Here is a 23,952-nt window from a genome sequence, read left to right as displayed (position 1 = left end):
ATATATATCGGATTTTTAAATAACAAATTTTTGTATTGGTCTTAAAAATCTTTTATCATTCGGGCTCTAATAGAGCAGAAAGGCAGAGACCAGGCGAGCTCCACCTTTACACAAAATCTGAAAGATAAAACCAGACCAAATAAAAAAATAAAAAAAAAATGTTCAACTCAACAATTTCAAACATGACGTATAAAAAGACACTTTGCCATAAATGTAAATTATGATAATTTGTCAATATTGTGGTATTTTCAAGTAGAAGGTGACTGTTTTATTGCCACTTTAAACAAGCTGACCACAAAAACTACTTCTGACAGTGTTACTCTACATACTGTGTTCCAGCTCAAACTTTGGATTTTGTTGACTTATACAGTTTGCTGAGTGAGGCACAAACCTCTGGCATAAGTAGAGGAGTCTCTGGTTAGGAATGTTTTGGGTGAAATAGTTGTGGATGCTTTCTGCATACGTTTGTGCGTTTGATGTGAACTATTTCTCTTTGTGTGTCTGACTCTCTCTGCAAATTTCCAGTGCTGTCGTATTGCAGGAGGCCTACAAAGTCGTCAGTGAGTGGGAGTAAGGGCAAAAGAGGAATCAGGAAAACTACCACTGGCTCTGTCTCAGCACTGGGACTTTCCACTGCTTTGGCCTCATGTATCTGTCTGACTTTTCCCAAACAAAACATAAAGCTCAGACTAAAACTCCCATTCTTATGTGCAGCTTCCCCCTAACTACTCCCATACTCTGAGAAAAAACGATTAGTTACAAACATCAACACAGTAGATTTCATCATTCAAAACAGTATTGTTTTAAATGTGTGTGCTTATTCTGCTATACTCACAAATTACATGACTTACAATTTAGACATGCAGTAATAAACAAAATAAAAAGGTACAAAAAGGTGTATTCACGTGAAAATACACCTGGCGTGTATCTTTAGCGGAGCGCAGAGAAGCTTTACACACACTTCTGGGATGGTGGTGGAATATCAAGCATGGACATGAATGGCCGCAATTGGTAGCGGGGGTGCTGCGCCTCCGGGAAAGCAGCAGAGGCGCGCCCAGTGGGAAACAGGGGTTAGTGCCATTATACTGTAGGCCTACTGTTTGTTCCCTGCAAACATTTTCTGAGCAGTCTTAACTGCTGAAGGAAGTTTCCTGTGTTATTTTGAAGAGGAAACACTGCAACTTTTGGATGCATGAGGTTGTAAAACCAGTTTCAACAGGTAAAACTACGGCTCATAACTATTATATCATTAGCCTAAGTCATTCAGAAGGCTGACACCCAAACACACACACCCCCACACCCAGTACGATGTGCTCTATTCCTCCACTGTTCCTCTATGTATGTTTAGCTTTAGCATGGCCTCTCAAACACAGCAGCAGCTCCTCCCCCTTCTCTTTCTCTCTGGCATGTTCCTGCTCGCCCCACTGTGTACCATGGCAACAAGGGTGACATCATTGTTTTTGGCAGGACAGAGGGAAGGCAATAAAAGAAGTGAGACTGTGACACCACGCTGTCCAATCAGGATCCAGGACAGATAATAGCTTGTCAGAGGTTCAGTAGTGAAGCGCTCAACAAGGCGTGAATCTGGGAGTGAATCCCCTGCAAATAAATAAGACATTTGACTGTTTAGATTCAAACACTGTTGACCTAACTGCTACTCAACAGTGAACTGAGCCACACTCAGTTACTAATTAGGTACACCAATCTAAAACTAATGCAGCCTTGCAATAAATCCTACGTTTATGAGGGTGGTGATTTTGTTCAGTTTTTGTTAAGTGTTTAAAGAGTTGATAATTTGACTTAAGACATTGACTTCAAAAAATAGTATGAGGCATGCCTCTTTTACCGTGACAGACTGATTAGTATAACGTGAGTATTGGTGTTTCTGAAGTAGTAGGAATGTAACTAAATGATATTAGCACAGCAGCAGGTAAAATAAAATGCAGAAATAGGAAGAAGCCCATGATAATGCTTGAGAGGACTCTGTCACATTAACTATCACGTTTCTCTATTCTATACTGTATTTGTTCAGTACATAAACGTTGTTGCAATTTAAGAGAAAGAAAATGCTCTCTTTGTTCAACCAGCAGACAAACAATGGAAGGAGGGCTGTAGCACAGAAGTAAAACTCCATTCTATCCTTTCCTCTCTCTGCTCTTTCAGTTTATTAGGTTCACATGATCAAAGCCTGTTTCTCTTGACAGAACTTCAAACAGCTTGGAATCAGGATGAGATTGGATTACAAAACAGAGGTGAAGCCCTCTGTTCATTTCCCTCTAGCTTTCTCCCTCTCGCCTTTCCCCCTTCAGATGCTTAAAAAAGGATGAGTCCAAGCATGCCCTCTACTCTCTCTTTGCAAAGCAGCAAAGTGATTATTTTTGGCTGAGTTCCTCTGTAACCTGAACTTGGCCCTCTGGGTTGCCATTATTTTCTAGGTCCATTGAGGTTTTAGGCTTTAAATACTTAAAAAAGGACATTCAAAAAAATCTCTTCCACAGACGTTATAGTCTGTGTGAGCTGAACTTTTAAACCGGATGTTAGATCGGTGTGATCTCTGGCAGTGAGAAGAAGGGACAGCAAGACAGACAGACAAAGAGGTATAGAAGTTGACAAAAGTATATGGCTTTGAGGAGGTTTTCAACCTGGTTTATTTCCTACTGCTCAGCAGCAAAAATGGACAGTCAGCATTCCCCTGCACCCCTCCCTGTCAGGCCTACAACTGATAGCAGCTTTACAGAAAGGGAAAGGGAGAGAGAGAGAGAGAGAGAGAGAGAGAGAGAGATGAACAGATGGACAAACAGAGAAAGTGAGGGACAGAGTGATAACACATTGCTACAACTGACTAAAACAATCATTTCCAAACATAGAATCAACAGGACAGTTTAATTTGGTTTAAAAATTTGATTTGAAATTAAATGGGAACAATCAGCTGGTGTGATACTGGAGGAGAATGGAGCAACTGATTATAATGCTGCACATGTAGACAACTTGGCATTGCTGATTAGCAAATAATGGACTTCCTTAATCAGTTCATGTAATAATGTGATACAATATAACATATTGGGGACACAGGGAAAGGTTGAGATTCCTGGATTTGTTGTCGACAAGACGCCTATTGTTCCTTCATATTTTTGAAGTAATAATATAGAGTAATAATTCAATCTACACAGCTCAAGAAAATTGACCTGATCCTCAAACAAATCATTAAACCTCACATTACTAGGGAAGTCAGGATAGTGCAAACTATCTGAACATTTCAATCCAACTATTGGATTTATATGGTTATATAGGCAGCAGATTGTGTAGTGTTTGTGTATGCTTGAATTAGTCACATACTGTGTTAACACGCTTAACACTTGATCAGGGTATGGGCACAGACTGTACAACTAATGGACAAAGCTTCCAGGCCTGAAAAGTTAAGCCAATGCCTCAAACATGCATTATATCCAGTTTCCAGGAGGGGGCTGCTCCACTCGTTGCAAAAACAAGTCAATTTCTATAGAATATGAGAAAATGACCCTACTTCTAACTTGGTTTATTACCTCAGCAAATATTTTCATAATGAGTTTATGGTCTTAATCCCTAGTTTCACATCTTCTTCAATACAGCATGATGTTCATTTTGAAAATGATGGTCCTATTTATTTTAAAATTGTGATAAAGTGGGGGATGCTTTAGGGCGTGGCTACAAGTCGACCTGTTAATCATGATAGAGACCTAGCAATGCTAACCATGGCACTGTGTATATTAAAATAGCCATGAACTTATTTTGGGGTGTCGTCCGTGTCTTCATCTTAAACTTTGACCCTCTCACTGCGTTTTTACTCACAAAGTTAATTGAAGTATTAAGTCACCTAAAAATGTCTTGTTCAGCTGAATGCCAACTACAGCTAGCGTTAACTGGTACCTTATGGCAGTGTTTGCTGATGCTCTTTACTTTAATAAATGGCGGCAGTACGCGTTTACCAGCCGGTTGCAGTCCACTAGATGACTTACTTCAGAAAAGTTCAAAATCGGCAACCTTCCCTTGTTAGCGTTTAGCTTAGCGTAGCGCCATTGCAACCATAAACAACACCAAATTGGGCACGTTATCCTCTCCACCTTCACCCTAGGGTCAAAAATCGTCACATCCTATCGCTAAACTCGAGGCTTTGCAGATGCTACATCCACTATTTTTACAGTCAATGGTGCTGCACACGTGAAATAACTGGTTAGGCTAAGTCTCAATAAATATTGATGAGGATGAAAGCGTGAAAGCTTAAGAATACAAATGAAGCTCTTGGGACATGGTGATTTATGTGTGCATTTGTCAGGGAATGTATTTGAGTATGAATGCCCAGGCATAGACTAGCAAGCCAACACACCAACAAAATTACAACGCTCCTCCAACCCCTTCTTGGCTCAACATGTTTGAACATTAAAGTATTCTCTTTCACTACCGTTCTGGTTGGCACTTTTTTCCCTTATTTGTTTCCTTATCATTATGGAGTCACATTTTAGCTTAGTTCACAAAAGAAACACACAAAACCAATGAGCTAATTCTACAGAGATGCTCTTCCCCTCTTCACTCCTGTAATTGTCTTCACTGAGATAGACATGTTGAAACCTGAGAAAGATTCAGCTTTACAGTGACATGGAAACCCCTTCTGGTTGGCTTCAATCCCAGGCCAGGGGCAGTCTTATCTACAACACCATCACTGCACTGAGGAGTGAGCTTCTACCATTACTAAAATATCACAAAAAGTGCCTGTGTGCCAAAACACCTGAGCAATACTTGAAAAGTCACATGCCTAAAAGGAAGAATTTTAGACCAAACCGAAATTACAGCAACACGTCTTTTTTTTTCTTCCTCAAAGTGTTAAAAACAGACAAAAGCACAACTCTGTTGACAAAGACCATACTCGCATGCTCAACCACTTTAAAAAACAAATTCCCTCTACCTGCTTCTATACAACGACACTTGGCCACCTGCCGAACTGCATCTCTGACCCTTCCTGCAAAACTGCAAACGGCTTCTCAGTCACACAGTCTTATTGGAGTGCTATTAAAGGCTCCTTATACGTTACATGTAGAGAGGAGCTGCTAACTGTGGCACAGCAGCAGCAGGGTGATAGTAAGCTACTCCCCAGCACATGGCGATGAATAAAAAGCGCCTGCTGATCGGATTTGGTTTATCATAAAAATGTTTTTCTTTGACCTTTTGTATAGCCTAAGTCAACGTCTCCACCTTTAAACATAATTATATCAAATTCTAACATTGTCTTTTTTAACTAGGTCCTGTGTACTTGCTTAAAAGGATAACATTAGTTGCGATTGATGTCAAAATCTGACTTCAGTGGACTTTTTTTATTACCAATGCTGGAGTTGATTCTGCACGTTGCAATTGAAATCAGGGGCAGAGGGACAGAGGAAGGAACTTCACCTCCATAAAGACGGGATGATATTATGCTTGACATGGGAGCATTACCTGCAGAGCCCAGGACTGGAGTGGCACTTTCCCAAAGTCAGTCACTTTGATACATGGAAGCTTCTGCTCTGTGCGTTCATGACATAACAATAAAATCCTACACTGCTCATGCTAGAAATAACTTTTAGCCCACATTGAGAAGATGAGAGCAAAGAGAAGATAAATCCCTGCCCAAATCAAAAAGACACTGGGTCAAACATTACACAACACACATCTGTAGTTGAGGCTTTGTCACAATCTGATTCAACTAAGGGCAGACATTACCATAAATATCACACAGCTAGGAATGCAAGACGTTGATGTGAATAAAAGAGAGCAGAAAGTTTGAATAACTGAGCAACTAGTAAGCACTGGAGGAGAGCCATGCAATTCACTTGAAGTCTATTAGTCAGCCTTTGGTCTCAATCATTAGCAAGGTCTTCTTTTTGAAAAGTGGTCAATTAAATCACCCAATCCAGAGACTGACCCCGGGAAACTTCCTTAAAAGTGAAATTCGGACGTTTGTTGCTTGTTACATTTAAAAAAAACAACAAGTGTGCATCAAGATCAACCCGTAGAAATGTTATAACCTGATATTTATAAGTCAAGTAGACAATAAATGAATTAACATATTTTGAAAGCTACAACTTTTCTCTGAAGGGTTGGCGCAAGCTAGCTAAAAGTAAGTTGAGTAAAAACTTCGACAACGTCGCGAGCTAACCTCAACTCACAGCGTTAAACAGTTGACAGTTTACCTTCGTAGCAGAGTATGCCAATGTTGTTGTTCATTTTGTCCAGGTACTGGTAGTTCAACAGGTCCATTTTCGTTAGTAGCATTTATCGAGTTATTAAAAAAGAAGACCAGCTTTTTACTTCTTCTCCTCTCAAGCGACGGTCAAAAAGCTACAAAAAAAAGGCCCAGCCTTCAACTTTAGTTTTACAAGAACCCCCTTTAATAAAATAAAACTTCGCGGAGAAGATTGACACCAATGTTTTTTTTTATATGAGTAAATGTATCGCGGTGATAGAGCAACAACAAAAAAAGAGTAGCGTCAGTTCTCCTCACAGCCAGCTGTAAGTCGACTGCACTGACACGCAGGCTATGCTTGGTATGACTCCTATGCTGCACCAGTGGTTTCCTCTGTTGCTGTGGGGAGCGCACTGGGCATGCTCCATAAATCCCTGGAGCGCGTCAAATATCACAAATGTTTTACGCACAAGATCAGACTCTCCAAACACATCCAGACACCCAACGAGCTGCAGTAATCCCATATGAATGTGTAGGGAGGTATAAAGTATATAAAATGTATAAAGAGAAGGCTACCAATCTCGTATTTTGCCACAGAATATAAAACAGGCCCAAGATAGTTGAGGTACAGCATGTAGGACCATGTCCCAATAGGTAATAAGTGATAATTAAAAAGATTAAAAAGTGGAAGGAAAAACTTAAAAGTGACAAGAAGGACAAAGAAAGAAAAGGCAGAAAGGTAAAAAGAAAAGAAAACTGTGCTTCTCTTTATGGGGTTTTGCTTGTAAGCCATTTCTTTTTTGACAAAGATCTACATCTACAGTTATTTCAAGTGTCAGGTTTCTTACAAACAAGTAAAATATAATGTAGAGATGTAGGATTTTTCTTTGTCCATACACCAACCAGAGGGGAAAGCATGGTATATGGATGCAAAAAGAAAAAAAAGAGAAGATATATTCTATGTACAATATGACAAATGTGTTCGAATTGCCTATAGCTGTCTTACAAATGAAGGGAAAACAAACTTCACTGTGTTGATGGAAATAACATGTTCCAGGGGCCCAGTAAAGTCTCCTCAGATTCAGAGTGGATCTCTCCTGCCCCCTGGTGGGCTATACCAAGGTTTGGGTTTCATTGAAAGGGTAATGATGCGGAAAAAGGCAAATGGAATGGAAAACGTTAATGGGTATCATCATCATATAGTTGAATATAATGTAAATAGGACTGTAATCATATTATATTGTTTGTGTGGAAAGATCGGAGAACAGTTGCCTCTGTGTATTTAAGTGAGAACACAATGAGCAGGGTGTGGCAGCACTTTCAAAAATGAGTTCATACACAAACACACATTTGCCATGTGCAAGTTTTCGTGTGACACATACCCGCAAAACACACAGATGGGAAATTAGAGGAAAAGCTCAGACAAAGAAATGATTACCTGTGACTCAGAAAGAAAAAAACGTACATTACATTTGCTTACACTATATATATACACTTTATAATCATTCAATATCCGTGTTGAGTGTTGTTAGATTAGATTTAGTTTCTTGGGTGACAGATTTATCTGAAGAGGCAGTTCAGTCAGTAATGCCTTTATCATTTGTTTGCCCTAAATTACATTTCTTATATCAGTAAAGATTATGACAGAGAAAAACAGACCAATGTTTGTAGCCAGATGGAGTATGTTGATCGACTCTCAGTAAATCAGGGATCCGGATCCAAGCACATTAGGACTAAGAAAACTAACTTGCAGAGAAAGAAAATGTGGCTTATTTTCTTTAAACCTCTTTGTCTATCACGTAAGCAGGTTTAATTATTGCTAAGAAAAATATGCATTGTGTACTGTAAGAAGCCACTTTGTCTTGTCTCAGGCATTATAACAGAACAATAGAGGTTAATTAATAACCAAAGACAACTCCAAGCAGTTATACACAATAACTGCACCTCCAGTTCTTCGCCTTGATGAGACTCGCATGGCTGAATACGACAAGGAAAGAACAAGGAAATCAGCAAGAGAGATGATAAATTATGAGAAACCTAAAACAAACACAAACACACACACACACACACACACACACACAAAGCCTGCGTGCAGACACAGAGTCCATTCAGTGTGACTGATTCTACTACAGCTAGCGCTGCAGGTTCTCGGGGGCTCAATTCAAAGCAGTACACCTAAAAAGTAAGAAGCCTGACACTCATATTGTTTCGTGTCTGACATTAGAGCTGCAAATAGGAATCAATTAATTGCTTATTTGTCAACTAATACATTTTTCACTATCTTTATACATGATTAACTGGTTTGAGTATTTTTAATAATAAATGAATAAATAAATAATTCTCTGATTCCAGCTTTTTAAACGTAAGTTTTTTATTGTTTTGTAAACTGAATATCTTTGAGTTGTGGACAAAACAAGAGAACGTCATCTTGGACGTTGGGAAACACTTGACGATGTGTCTCATCATTTATGACATTTTATGGACCAAACAACTAATGGATTAATCAAGAAAATAATCAACAATAAAAAATAATCTTGAGTTTCAGCCATAGAACCATACAGAAAAACTGTTGCAGAAAGTCAAAATTAATTTGTTGAAAGCTTTATGAAGATGATGTCAAAATTTTTCAGGAAGTATAAACCACAAAGCTGTAATAAGACAGGTCAACGGGCTCATGGGGCATTAACAAAACTTTACAATGTTGGGAACAAGAAGCCATTCATTTCTCTGGAGTGGAAGATGAAAGACAGACAGTAAAAGACCAGTGCCTCCATATTGCCTTTGAGCCAATTTGACGACAGATAATGGATATGTTGGATTTTTGAAAATTGAAATATCAATATAATGTGTCCATTGTTGTGTTATAATTAAATAAAAGCTACTAATCACAAACTATAATGCGACCAATGTGCCATGATGTGCATCAAGGCAGCTCATTGGAGCTCCTACAGGCAGATAAAGACTAAATAGCTCTCCAAAATCTTCTTGGACTATTAAGGTTAGAATAGCTAAAACTTCATCTTGATTCTGAACCTTTGCTTTGGTTTCTCAATTGCCTAAAATTGACCCAGTCTGTCTTTTTAACAACGTTTGTGTCTCTCGTGCAGCAAATTAGAAAACACGACCACACCGACCAATTCATGACTATAACCCTTTCCTTCTATATTTACAAACAATCGAAAGCATGCTTATAAAAAATTACTAATACAAAGAGATGTTTTCATGTGCACTACCTGTCAAACGTTTGGGGTCACTTAGATATTTCCATTGCACTCCATTGTAGACAGAATACCAGCTGAGATCAGTTGCATTATCTTTTTAACCAGGGCAGCAGTTTTCAGATTACATTATGTGCTTACATAATTTCAAAAGACTTCTCCAAAGTTTTCTCAGTTAGTTTTTTAAAATAATAACAGAGTAGTAAACAGAATGTGCCTTTGAAACATTGGATGAATGATTGCTGATAATGGGCAATGTAGATATTGAATTAAAATCAGCCACCCACTAAAATCAGCTGGTATTCTGTCTATAATGGAGTGGTATGGAAATTTGTAAGTGACCCAAACTTTTGACCGGTAGTGTACATCAGTTTAGCTAAGTCTTCCTGCTGGTTATTAGATTATGTCTTAAAATGATCACAAACACTTGACTTCACGTCATTTAAAAGGGAAACAGTCTCCAACACTGTGTCTTTGTTCTGGCTTGGCACGCTGTAAGATTGAATTAAGTACTGTATAAGGAGATTAATGGTTACACAACTTTTAGTAACCCCCACTTCTTACTACCATGGGGACAGGTTGTTACACATAACTAAGCCTACTGTGGTAATAACCTTTTCTTCTCAGTGTTTCCCCAACTTGCCTTTATTAGCATGACTCAGAAGTAGAGAGCTCGCTGTTGGGCCGATGACTTATAGTGATGTAAGCTACAGGAAAAATCAGGCTGTGCAAGTAACCATGCATGTAATTGAATGCAAACTTTTGCGGAGAAGCATCATTGGCTTCCTAAACCTCATTTTACCAATGAATAATTCTACTAATGAACTAACTAACTGGTTTGTAAAAAAAAAGTTCTGAACGTTGGACGGCGTTAATCAGTTTTGATGTCTATCCTGGAGCACTGAAGCTTACTTTAGTTTCACAGGATCTATCAATCCACTCGCCCAATCATTCATCTTTCATTTAGTGGGTATACTACTGCCCTTCATCTCCAGCAGAGAATTCCTGTCTTCCTGTCATTAACCCCCTTGCTTCCTGCCTGTCTATTTATTCTATCTAATCTATCACGCCAAGGTGCTACCACACCTATGTCCTGCGGTGTTGTGTGTCTCTCTGAACAGGTCTAGGCTTCTCCAGGGAGTGGGTGTGTCTGGATAACAACACAGCACAGGCCAGGTGGTGATTCATCCTCATGCTTTATTAACACGCTCCAGTGCTCAGACACAAACACTGACAGAATAAAAGGCCGCAGGTTGAGGGTAGTGTATTAAAAAAAAAAAAAAAAAAAAAAAACTTGCTTCTGCCTTTCTCACCTTTCCTGCGGCCTTCCTTGAATTCAGTCTATGTACTTCCTTAACTAAACTATCTTTAAGCCTTGTTGAAAATAAATGAAAAGAATACAACTTTGTTGTAGAGTTCTTAAGTAGGCCCTAAACTTTATTATTAGAACAATCTTTAATTAGTCATTAATGACTTTTTGGCACCCTCTGTTAAAATATGACCACACCATTACAAGCTTCGTTTACATGGTGACATAATGAATTGTAGATCCCTTCAAACAAGTGTTGTCTCAGCTCTTGGTATCAGGCCGATTACTGTGACTTTTACACAAACTTTGAGGCTGTGAAGTTTATTTACACATATAATGTCAATAAAGACCTGAGTAGGACTGACCTGCAATGCAATTTATGATACTATAGGTTGGCATTCCACAATTTTCAACATCTACTAGTCAAACACATACTCACAGAGGAGAAAATATTAGGTTGCTGCACCGAAACAATGATGACAACAGGTGATTGTGTGGAAGTGAAGCTATTCATCATTCCCACCTTTGTTGTTGTGTGTGTGTGTGTGTGTGTGTGTGTGTGTGTGTGTGTGTGTGTGTATAGACTGTGAAAGGTGGAAACCCTTCTCTCAAACTGATCTGCTCTTTTTTCTGTCGTCTCTAATGCTGTCTGGACTCCTTGTTCTATTGATTTAACAAAGGTCTTCTCTCACAATGCCGTAATACCTTGGCAGCCTTTGTTAAATGTCCATCCTGGCCCTCTTCTTTTCTCCATATCTTTTTTTTCCTGTCTTCATCTCTAATCATAAGTGCTCTCCGTCCTTCCACCTCCTCCCTCCTAGCTTGCAAACAACAATTCAAACAATAGGCAGACAGTGGCTTGGCAGTCACTTTCGGGCGGTGCAAGCTTATTATAAGTATGCAACCACCAGGAACACAACTAGGATCGGATTGGGAGATGCAAATCTTTTCTGAGCAGCAACCTGAGACATAGGAAAGGTGAAGAGTATATCTTGTGCATAGTAGTGACGGGTTTTGTTAACAAAACATTCAGACTTTCTAAATTAAATTTGGTAAAATAATCTTGTCCAACTTTGACATGAGAAAGAATTTGAGGCTGGTCAATGTCTGTGTTGATGCGAACAAAATGAAGCTCAAGCATTTCAACTATATAACCAATCAGATATAATTTCTGGTAATAGAAAATTATCTGTACTCTTTCATAGGCTAATAGGACTTGTGGCAACATACTTACAATGCTAACAACTAGCTGTTAAAAAACTGACCATTTATTAGCCCTCTAACAGCTCCTATATGGGACAGAAGGGTCTGTGCCATTACCCCTCATGTTCTCCATCTGTATCTGGATAACAGCCTCGGCATGCTCAGATGTCCTCAACACACCCTTATCACTGGATGCCGAGACTACAGATACAATACATGCTGTTCTGAGAGAGAGAGAGAGAGAGAGAGAGAAAGAGAGAGAGAGAGAATGTTCAAAGTTCAGGTATTACCACGTACCAACCTTCATATTGTCTTCAAAAGAATATACATTTTTGGACAAAATTTCCTTGAAAGTTAATACTCAAAATCTCTATTTAGGTTGTGTGATAATTTGAATTTCTGAATACCTCACATATTTAATAAATAAAACTGACTCATTAATCACAGCAACTGACTTCAGTCATCACAAAGAAAACTCAGTAGGAATACGTTTTTTTTGCATTATAAAAGCTAAACCTTTTCTTTGTGAGAGGCTTTGCAAACCTGTTTCATTTCATTTTCATTAACTATGGCGAATGCTATCAAAAAGAGAAGAATGTAAGGTATGTGTGGTCAGCGCAGATCTGAGGAAAAAGTTCACTCGCTAAGACAGCAGAGTTGGTATGGGACCAGCAAGCGTGGCATTTACTGAGCGCAAATGTAGGACATGAGTTCTTTAACATTTTCAGTCCAGACAATATTAAGAGTCAATCCCTGTTGTCAGGTAAGGACTCACAAAAACCAGACCATTTGACTCAGGCAGTTTAGGATTATTTAATGTACAGGTGGGAGTGAGAAACTCCACCTATGAAAGGTAGGATCGGGCATCGAGAACCGATTCCCACTTGGAATCGTTTTAAAATTACAATTCCAGTAGCATTGATCCTTTATTGGAATCGTTTAGAGGATTTGGTTTCAAATCCAATCATCGCCTCCCAATTTAATATATGCGCGAGTTTTGGTTTCTGAGGCGGCCAGGCGCTTGTTGTGTTGCAGCCTTGGAGCACATTAAGCAGCGATCTAGTGTGGCTTTATTTTACATTGAAAAAGCCCAAATTCTTTTGTGTGAAAATAGGCATGGGACCCGTTTTAACTTCATCCCTCAAAGAATCGGATTCAAAAAGGAAGAATCGGGATTGGAATCAGAATTGTTAAATTCCAAATGATGCCCAACCCTAATGAAAGGTGGTGGCTACAAAAAGTATATGAAACATGGCCTGTTCAGTGTGGGAGAAGACTCTTCATACAACATTGTTTTAGACTAAAAGACCTGGGGCCTCATTTTTCAGCTGTGCGTACAAACAAATGTGTGCGGATGTAATGCGTAAGAACACGCAAAGTGTGGAATTTACCGACTTGTACTTACACTTAGGAATGTGTGTAAATATAAGCACAAGTTGGGCGCCCCGGATGGCTTAGTTGGTGGAGCGGGCGCCCATGTGCGGAGGTTTGCTACTCGGGGCAGTTCGGTTCATCTCTGGCATGCAGCCCCATGTCATTCACCCTCTTATGTCTTCATCTGTCCTGTCAATTAAAGGCCCAAAATACCCCCAAAAAATATTCTTAAAAAAAAAAAATTATATAAAATGATATACAAGCACAGGTCTGGCCATGCTTACTAACAGAATCTAGTAGTAGAATAGCAATACTACAAATAAAAAAAGCATTTAAGAGTGTCACAGTAGGCATCACGCAATCAACATCCACATATGTCTTGTGTTTCCTAATATTAGATGTAATATACAATATTTGTTGGTTGGATTCAACCTTGTCTACCAGTATATCTATTGCTGTTTGCCATTATTGTGGTAAGGGAAAAAGCTTATTGACGTGGTTAATAAAGGGATGTGTTCTTACCATTTACAGTTAATTGGAAGCATTTCTGAAATGGCCTAAACGTGAATGAGCATGGTCGTTAAGAATAGGTGGGATTTATCAAGATTGATTACTTTCAATTGGCTTGCACACGTTTATTAAAAGACCATTTTTTTGTACTTAAGCACATACTAAATTTCCTTTGTAAGACAAAATTCTAAACATTTACGATAAATAAGGCCCCAGATATCCACCTCAATGCCTTACAGTGAAACTTCTTGCTGGCAAATAAAAAGCTTCAGCGGGGGGCACAAAGTATACCAGAGGATACCTATGGATTTCTGCACCCTCCCAGGCCAATAAAAGGGAGTTTGCAGCAACAAGGAAGGCCTTACAATGGAATTTAAACTCATTTACTGTTTATATCTCTACATAAAAAGAACAAAAACAGCCGGCGAAAGTAAATCACTTAAACCACATCTTTTGTAGCTACAAACAACAAACTAAAATTGTCTTCTCACAGGAGAAAAAAGTCGTTCTCTTGTTTAGAAAGAAAAAACAGCAAACGGAGCATAAATGATTGCTGGTATATAATTGTACTTGTGAAAGAAAAACAACAAAATTCTTACATTGTGCAAAGTGTAAAACAGAAATGCTTGAAAACAAGGCTTAAATATATTTAACATTGTGACTTGCAACTGTGACCCTTTGACACTTGACCTTTGACCCTGTGATCATGGTGGCCTCTTACCCATCGATTCATAATAGTCGCCCACTGAATCATGACACTAACAAAGCAGCAACAATGACATAAGTGCCTGTGTGCGTGTGAGCACGCAGCAGTCAACAGAGCCAGTTAAACTGCAGGGGGACGTGTATCCAGAGCACAGAAAGATGAATGTGGGAGGAGGATAAGACAAGAAGGAGTGACTGGAAAACTTACACTTCCCACAACCAGCTTTTTATTCATCTCGACTAAGAAGCACTGATCTGATTTACCTATTGTCTACATTACAAGCTCTCTATGAGCACCATGATTGCTGAGTGACCATCTCTGCATAAGAACCCTACTTAGTTTTTATATAAACTAAATATACACTTATGACTAAATATACACTTGCTTTTTACACTCAAGCAATAGTTTGACATGTTGAGAAATGCACTTATTCACTTTCTTGCCAGGAGTGAGATGAGAAGATCGATCCCACACTCATGTTTAATCAATATGAAGCTAAAGCTATCAGCCAGTTAGCTTAGCATAAACACTGGAACAGCTAGCTTGGCTCTGTCCAAAGACAACAAACCCTGCCCATCATCACCTCTAAAGCTCCCTTGTTAACAATTTAATCCGCACAAAACCCAAAGTCCATTCAAAATGTTTCTTGGTCTGGCGCAGTGACATCCTGGAGTATTCTCATTAGCGTGAGGTTGCCAGGCAACCAGCAAAGACTCCAGGATGGAGCCAGTCTAGCTGTTTCCTCCTGTTTCTAGTCTTTGTGCTAAGCTAAGCTAACTTGCTCCTGATTCATTCTAAAACTGGCATATTTGAGAGTTTTTTTAATCTTTCATTCCTGCAAGAAAGCTAATAAGCATATTTCAAAAAAATGTTGAACTCTAGCTTTAATGTACAGTGTGTAGGTTACAGTTTCAGTATTTTCAGACCAGGATAAGGAAAGATTGAAAAAGTTCTCTCTTTTGCCACATTGTGAAAACACTTACCACTAATAAAATAAAAAGATAAGTTACATTATGTAACAACACAATACAGTATAACAGTAAAGCGTCCAAAAATTACGCAGACTTATCAATAATCGACTGCTCAAGTTTAGGAAAGGTTTGCTGCTAAATTGAATATGTTCTTACAAACATCAAAATGGATGTTGACTGGAAGTGAGCAACAAGTCATTATCAAAATACAAACAGTATGACAGAATACCCTCCCACAATCAAGATACACTACTTTCCTAAAGTAAAAACGTTTGACCCTGAGAAAGGTAGGTGTGCATCGTCATGTGCTTTGGGGGAAAGGGGGTGAGACACTATCTTGTGGACACTATTCCTCCCTTTGTTTTCCAACACTATTACAGACTTTTGTCCACTCTGTCCATCACAGAGCTGGGCAATGACTACAGTACAACCAGTTATACTCTATCATTTCTCCCACCCTGACCATTTAGGAGCAGCGGGGTAGACCCACAGCGCCCTGAGTTTTGTTTTAAAGCTAGTGCCTCAGACAAGGGCAAGGGAAGGATTCCTACAGTAATACCTCGCATACTGTAAATGTCTTCTGTGATGACAAAAAAAGAGATAAAACAGGTGTGAGAGAACAATAGCAGGAGTGTGACAACGAAGTCAGCGTTAAGGTAGGACATTGCAGTTACCTTGTACATCATCTGTAATCACTTTGACCTAGTCATCCAAGATATTGTTATAGCACTCATAAAACCTTTGCTGATAACCAACATTTATTTACTGCAGACTCCTTGACCCACACCAACACTGATAGCAGGTGGTACTGCAAGCACTGTTAACAGGTAATGCCATCATAGTACCAATGTATCAATAAAACGGCAACAGGCACTGACTGGGGAACCGGCAATAAACACTGGTGGTGTTTGAGACATTATAGACCAGGCGGTCTTTTATGATTACAACTCGGTTTTCAGCTTTTATGGAATGCACACAAAAAAAACTACAGGATGCATACACAACAACACTAAACACCAGTGTACTCCACAACTATTTTGTTTGATATATTGACTATGTTTTATTTGCTGCAGACTTCTACCATAAACCTTTAGTCATAAATGATACACACTTTCTTTTTTTACCAAATTAAATCATTTCATGTTCAGTGGTGGCAGCAGCACTTTCCCTAATGCTAAACTTTCAAATATATCAGCTATGCTTTCAAATACAGTATATCAGTGATCATTCTGTAAAATACAACACCACCAAATACAGATCTGAGAACAGAATCAAAAGACTGGTTTGTTAGTAAAGAGAGGTTGCAGATTTCAAACTATTACCTTTTTTTTTAATCAAACGTCAGGTGCAAGGAATTATTAAATTTATTAAGAAAGATAAGAATCTGCAGTTGATTCCTGCTTGGCCATCAGTTTAGCAGTAAATAAGTACATTTTATTTATATAGCACCTTTCACAGACAACAGGGGTCACAAAGTGCTTTACAGTAAAACAAATAAAAACAACAACACATAAATACTTGTGTAAAAAGATGTGTCTTGAGGTGTTTTTTTCCACAGAATCCAAGGCTCTCAAGGCTAAAGGGAGAGAGTTCCAGAGCCTTGGAGACACCATAAAAGACATGATCACCTCTAGTTTTAAAACGTGTTCTGGGAACAGTAAAAAGGTCTTGAAGTTTACTGCCAAGGACTGGGAAAGAAAGTTTAAAAAGAACAACACAGTTCATTTTACTGTGTGACGAGTAAACACTGACAGGAAACTCCTCACAATCTGGGCCATGGCAAGTGATATTACATCTGAATGGGTCACTTGGCCTTAATTATTTGATTAATATTCATAGTTTCTACTTTGAATGTATTAAAGTAGTAAAGGTACCACTAGGGCCTATGCTCTGTTTAAGGGAGCAACAACCCTGCAAAAAGAGGTCATCAACTAAATTCCATCAATGATAAGGTTACACAGGGTCGGGAAAGTTTCTGATGAATTTTCGGTAACTTTCCAAAGGAAGTTTTGTACATTTTCAATTTAAAAAGCACACCTTTTAATAGTAAACATAAAAAGCAATGCTAGGTTTCATGCTATGTGTGTAAAGGGTTCTCAGTCATCCAGGTCATAGTTCTTCTAACCATCAGACCTACAGGAGTGACGAGTTACAGAGATGGAGGTCTACTGCTCACCATCTATATGCTTACACTACTATGCATAGATGTTTGACACCTGTGTCATGTTCCACAGGAAGAACGGAGAAATATCTCTCAGAAAAAGGCTGGAGGGCAATCTCACCGCTTGGTGAAAAAGCTTCACACACACAAACACACACACACACACACACACACACACACACACACACACACACACTCTTAACCCACACACACACTCTTAACCCATAGCACCCAAGGGCAGAGTCCTCGATCAAATTACCTCCCACTGAGAATACTGTTTGCCTCCAGTGAGGTTTAGACAATGTGCCATGATGCAAGCTCTCCAATTTCACTTTTGTGTTGATCTGACTATACACCACTGAGCATCGACAAGCTCTGCAGACTGATCTCATGAAATGGCATATGACACATGCACGCGGACAGCTCAAAAGGCATTAAAATAACACTTGTTAGATTGTTTATTTACGCAAAGTCATGATGCCATGTTGAGCTCTGACAAGTTTGGACTGCTCCCTTACTGGAGACTACCCCACCACCCTTGATTTTTTTTAAATGTCTGATTAATTAAACTTGCAGTAGTTCAATTATATTTAAATTAAGACACCAACACGATTGCATTATCTCAAATAACCTGGTCCACCTCAGTGTGGACCAGCAGAACATGATCACATTGATCAAACTACATTTGCCTGCCTGCGCAATGTCAAATTCAGATTTCATAAAAATCTTTTCAATACATAAAAACTTTGAACACAGATACTACAGCACTGTTTACATTTTGCACTAAATATGTAGATGAAAGGGATGTAAATCCTGCATGCATCATATTAAGTTCAATTTCCAACAGCTAAATTTCTCTGTCATAACCGGTGCTTTCAGTAAGCAGAGTAAGAGTTTTGAGTCGTATCGGCTATTAGATATGATTAAACTATAAATCAGATGGATCACTTGTCTTATGCTAAAGACAATTTAACTCAATATATACATGGTGTTGAGCACATTTACACAGTTGGGATCAAGTATTTACTAGAAAGCAATGACCATATTTAAGTAAACCCACCCACACCGGATATTTACACTGGGGATGGACAAAATTACGGGAACATGCAGGGACAATCACTCAATCCAATAATGCCTTGCAATGACTTTGATACACTTAAGATCAGAATGTTACGTTTTTGTTAAGACTGAGGTTTAATCAGCTCTTATTATTTTTGTTTATGTAATTTGTGGTGTTGTTGTATCAGAATGTATTATACCGTAAATTGTTCCTATTACTTTTTCCACAATCTACAGTATACAATACCCATTTAAAATGGTATTCAGCACAATAATTAAATAGAAGATTATACAAAGGTCTGTTTTAATGGACTACTCCCCCTTACTGACAACTAGGAAAAGACAGGTGGTGTTTAAACAAAACATGGAAACGATAACAATGAAGGGGGGGGATTCTGTCAGTGTTAGTGTGTGTGTGTGTGTGTGTGTTTTCTCCAAACAAACATACGGAATGTCAGAGTACAGAATATGTGTGTCTATGTGTGTGTGTAGAAGTAGAGCAGAGGGGACTGTCTAGATCTTGGCCAACCACCTTCTCTTGGCACCAGTTCTTCTTTTGTTGTGGTTCTTGTCAGAAACAATAGGTCCATATTTCATCTCTTTAGTCGGGCTCTAAACCACTTGCCCCATATGGAAAGGCTGTCTTTGATCTAACATCCAAGACCCTGTCGCCAGTCAGGGTCTGCTGACTGATGTCTCTAAATTCACAATGAATCTAAAGAAACGACTCTACAACCTTCTATATTCTAACAAACACTGAGCTACAAACGCAAATAATTCAATCGGTCCTTGAAGCTGGGCCTGTAGTGCAATCCAGACCGTTTAAGGTTGATCTCAAATACAGGTTTGCTTCCTGGAAGGGTGGAGCACACTCCAAGTAGCCACCAAAATTGCTATGGAGGGGTGGCGGCAAGTATTAAGCATTTCCCCACACTTACCATTAAATATAAGGCACAGATTACTTCACTGTTTTTTTTAGATTTTGTGTAATTATAGTCAAGGCCAGGACCATTTGACTTAAGGCCTGTGATTATTGTTGTTCACAGACAGCTTGCCCTCCAGCCAGAAGGTGTGAGTTCAAGTGTGTTTGTGGGTGTGGTTATGTGTGTGTGTGTGTGTGTGTGTATGTAAGTACTGGTGAAATGAAGAGGTCTTGACTTGTTTGCATATGTCCATTCAATCAAGCAAATTATACCAATATGTGCAAAAAAACTGCAAAGCACTCACTGCTACACCCTGCAAACCTTTTTTCCTATGAGCACATAATAATAATAATAATAAATTATTCGATCTAGGTTTGCATGAATAATCGTTATTAAATCACAATCTTCTTTTTTTCAATCACTCATTCATTGAGTTACTTAATTTTACGAGCCAACTGCATCACAAACACTACTACTTCTGTACGTTTTAAACATAGAAGGTATAAAATAGGTTTTAAAGTGCTTCAAAGCGCTGCAATGCGCTCCCTTCTCTTCATTTAAGCCTCTATGTTTACAAAAAGAATGCCAAAAAGAATCTATGTTGGGTACTACCCTGTTGTTTTGTTTTGGTTCACTTATATTCAGGCAGCCTTAATTAATCCAGGGCAAGGCCAACAATTCTATTTGGAGACATAACTGTGGCATATTTTTTACCACTTTGAAGCCAATCAGAATGACCGCATACCAAGTATACCTGTAATTCCATTTCCCTCAAGACAGCATTCATGTAATTTTGTGAGAAATTTATTTCCAACAGAGATTAGATATCTGCAGGACTGTGGTTTAAATAAATAAAATAATGCTTTTTACTTTGAGCTCTTAGTGTTGTGAACTGGAGCATCGGCCCTGAAGCCCCACTTGGTCGTTCCGATTTTTAGAGCGGCTGTTGCCAAGCCTCTTCCTATTTAGTTTTTACATTACAAAGGCTTGTCATAAATGCATTCAAGTAGGCAGAGGTTATGACTCAACTGCATGTTGGCCTGGTTTGCCTAAATGACTCGTTGCTAGTTTGGCAGACTAGCTAGTTGCTCGACTAGCTTAGTAGGATGGCTGACTCACCCATTTCTCCCGCACAATTTTAAAAGAGGTCCAGGGCATTGTTTTTGGACAATGAGGCTTTGCAAGACCCATAACAAAAAGTAACATCAGCAAAGAGGAAAACACAAAAACACTGCAGGGGAGCGAGGGAGCAGAGGAAGAGGGGAGGAGAGCTCCCATTCCATTTTACTCAGAAGTGCAAGGAAGCTGATATTCGGCTCATTATAGCCAAAGCATTATGGGAACAAAACTGTGACATAGGAGATGTTACAGCCGAAGCACTTTTTCATTCATACTCCGAGATGATCAGTTAGCATGACAAAAGCGACTTTATAGAACTTTAAGAACTGTATGGAAATGGTTGTAACAACAGATAGCCTGCACTTCTACCAAATTATAATATTCAGTTGTCTTAACAGAGTTATGTACGTTATTTGGCTTTCCTTTAAAAGCTCAAATCATGCTCCCTCATGATTGAGGAGATTCAACTTCTACTAACAAATTAATGAAAAAAAACACAAATCCATCTGCTTTCACTGCTCTACAAAAGTACATTAAGTTTAAGAGCTGCACAGCAAGAGAGTTTTTATTATATAATTATTAAATACATGAAATATAATCTACTAAGGTGTCGTAAAAACAACAAACTAAACTTCCAGCTCCAAACAGTGCAGAACAATTATCCGTGGTAGGCCAATATCCACTGAATGTAGTGTCCTCGTAGGTTTAACTCTGCTGGCTGTGGAGAGAGAAGAATTGGCTATATCTCCTTAGAGGACCAATACTATAAAAGGTGAGATTTTCATGTCTTGTTGGGTAGAAAGCAGGTTAAGGTGATACTTTCTACAGAGAAATGCGGAAGACCAATCAGAGCATACTGGTTTTTTTTTCAGTTTGGGGGTTAAAGAGACAGGCGCTAAAACTGAGCGTTTCAGACAGAGGATGAATAAAAGTATATTCAGAGAGACAGTATGAGAAAGAAAGAATGTGTTTTTAACATTAAAGGATGTAAACATGCTCTAGTAGAATCATAAATACAAGTGTGAACCTGTAAATGAGCATAATCTTGGAAGGGTTTTGTTCAGTAAGGCCGGAAGTCCTCAGACATGATTAGGAAAGGAGAAAATAAAAGACAGAAGAAGACAGGGGACGCGGAGAGACTAAGAAGAAAATGAAAGAGAAGATGGACAGGGATCAACAAGCCAGAGACAGACACAAAGTCAGAAAGACAGTAATAGACTGAGACAGCAAGAAAATGAAATGGAGGTAAAGACAGATAATGACACAGAAATCCACCCCACCCAGATTCTAGTGAAAGCAGGTTAACACAAGCAAACATCTGAGTTAAAACACAGTGCTGATGGCAGTTGAGTGCGGTTGGTCTCATTTGCCTGCTGCAACTGCAAGCTTGCACAGCACAAAGACGCCTATTGTCTTATGGCAGAAAACAGGGCCGAGGCTTATGGGTGAGCATAACATTGCACTTCATCGATAAGTAACGCGACTGCAATCATACAAATCATTTGTCCACAGGGCACCTTTTAACAGCAAGACAGAAAGAGTGGGAGCAAAATTGTCTTCCGACACACAAAACAAAGAGGAACTGGTAGTCTGATAAAAACTTACTCTCTTCTTCATTCGCATGAACAAATGATGCTGCTCTTGACAGGACATCGAGTGGAGTCTCCATGCTTGGATGCCTGTGGGACAGAGGGGAGGGCGCTGTGCTGAACATGAGAGCTGTGTGGCTTTCCTCTCTATGTAGCATTTAATACAAAAACTAAGTTAATATTTGATAGATGCCCAGGCAAAAAAAAACTCCACAGTTCTCTCACCACAATCACAAAGAAAATGACTATTGTTTCCATAAAGCTTAATAATATAAACACAATATATAGGATATATTATCAACATTAAGGATCCAGCACTGTGTTCAAAGTTCCACTGTGAGTCGAGCGTGTTAGATCTATTTAATTTCCCGTGGAGTGATAACATTTAATCTGTCAATACAATCCCTGAGTTAGGGTACACACAGACACACCAAAATGAGACTTTGAAAAATATAAAATGTTTTTCTACTTAACCATTTAACAAAATATGCTAAAGTTATCGCGGCATCAGTGTTTAACATTGTCTTAACACACGCAGCTCAACATGAGCTTTGCGTAAGTAGAATACTTCCCTGATATTTATATTTGCACATAGCATCAGGGCTGGAACTATCAACCATTTTCACTATTGATTAATTATTGTGTCTATAAGTGTTATAATTTCCCAAGGTGACAAGATTCTGGAAGCAGTACATTTTGGCATGTAAAAAAATGTATTAAACAATCAACGACATAGTTGATTTTTTTTTTAACTGATAACTTTTTTCAATAATACTACTTCTGTACTTTTACTAACGTTTCAATACAAGACTTTACTTGTATCGTAGTAGCCTATTGCTCCATTGGGAAAAATACTTCTTCACTTTTACTGTCCTATAGTTTGTATTTATAACCTTCCTGTGATGTCTCGAATTTGGGGAGGGGGGGGGGATTTTTGTCCTCCAGTGTTGAGCCTTCAGTGCTCTGCTATGAGAGGTATTCTGTGGAGAAAAACGCTCGAGCGCGCTTCTCTTCCCTCTTTCTGCATTCCTGGGATACCTTTCCCTCATTTCTACAGGAAAACCGCATTTAGAAGAGGATTATCATTAAAAACTATTCCTGCAGCTTTAGTCTAAACTGCAAAGATTTCAGGTTTGTTGTCCTGGTAGCTCGTGACAACACTGTCGACGTGGAGCGCGTGAAGAAAGGCGACAATAATTAAAGTTGTCATAAGACCAACTCAAGCAAAAATGAAAGGGATTGTTATTAGTAGCAAGTGCGTCCACGATTACACCCACCAGTGGTTATGTATTCATATCAGCCTGCCTCGGTGATCCTCACAGGTCCTTCAGGATAGCCTATCTAGTCAAAATAAGGCAAGACATGTCTCGCTACTTGATTCAGTGATAGGTTTTGCTCCTGTCCACTTCACTCCCAGCTCCACAGAAAGACAACTGTCTCCAGATCCCAGAGGAAAGAAAGCATGTGGCTAAAGGGGGGGTTCTTGGCGTGAGAAAGTTTGGGAAGCCGCCAGTGCCTCTTCATATCGTGAATGAAATGTCAACCTGCGTATAACGAAGCGGATAGTATTCCAGCCCTGTGTTACGTGTGTTTACAACGCCGTCTTCATTTTCCTGC

At 39.0% G+C, this 23,952-nt stretch overlaps 1 protein-coding gene and 1 long non-coding RNA gene across 3 annotated transcripts in view; one reads left to right on the top strand and one right to left on the bottom strand.

The window, feature by feature from the left end:
- The window catches only part of vgll4b (vestigial-like family member 4b), a 37,886-nt gene that overhangs the window by 13,625 nt on the left and 309 nt on the right, over positions 1 to 23,952 (bottom strand). Inside the window, exon 2 of one of the 2 annotated variants that reach the window (XM_034868935.1) lies at positions 22,352 to 22,425. In XM_034868935.1, the coding sequence (XP_034724826.1) occupies positions 22,352 to 22,415 (64 nt within the window). In that variant the 5' untranslated portion in view covers positions 22,416 to 22,425. Of the gene's footprint in view, positions 1 to 6,200; positions 6,578 to 22,351; positions 22,426 to 23,952 lie in introns of those variants that run through there. The other variant, XM_034868934.1, reaches the window with a different exon arrangement.
- On the top strand, positions 13,215 to 13,694 carry LOC117943050. The gene is made up of 2 exons (XR_004656272.1): positions 13,215 to 13,358; positions 13,566 to 13,694. It is a non-coding gene; the product is annotated as an uncharacterized LOC117943050 (long non-coding RNA).

This window comes from Etheostoma cragini, chromosome 4 (genome assembly GCF_013103735.1).
Source record: "Etheostoma cragini isolate CJK2018 chromosome 4, CSU_Ecrag_1.0, whole genome shotgun sequence".
NCBI classification, from domain to species: domain Eukaryota; kingdom Metazoa; phylum Chordata; class Actinopteri; order Perciformes; family Percidae; genus Etheostoma; species Etheostoma cragini.
The sequence above is the reverse complement of the archived record's forward strand: the minus strand, read 5'-3'. Positions and strand labels throughout refer to the sequence as shown.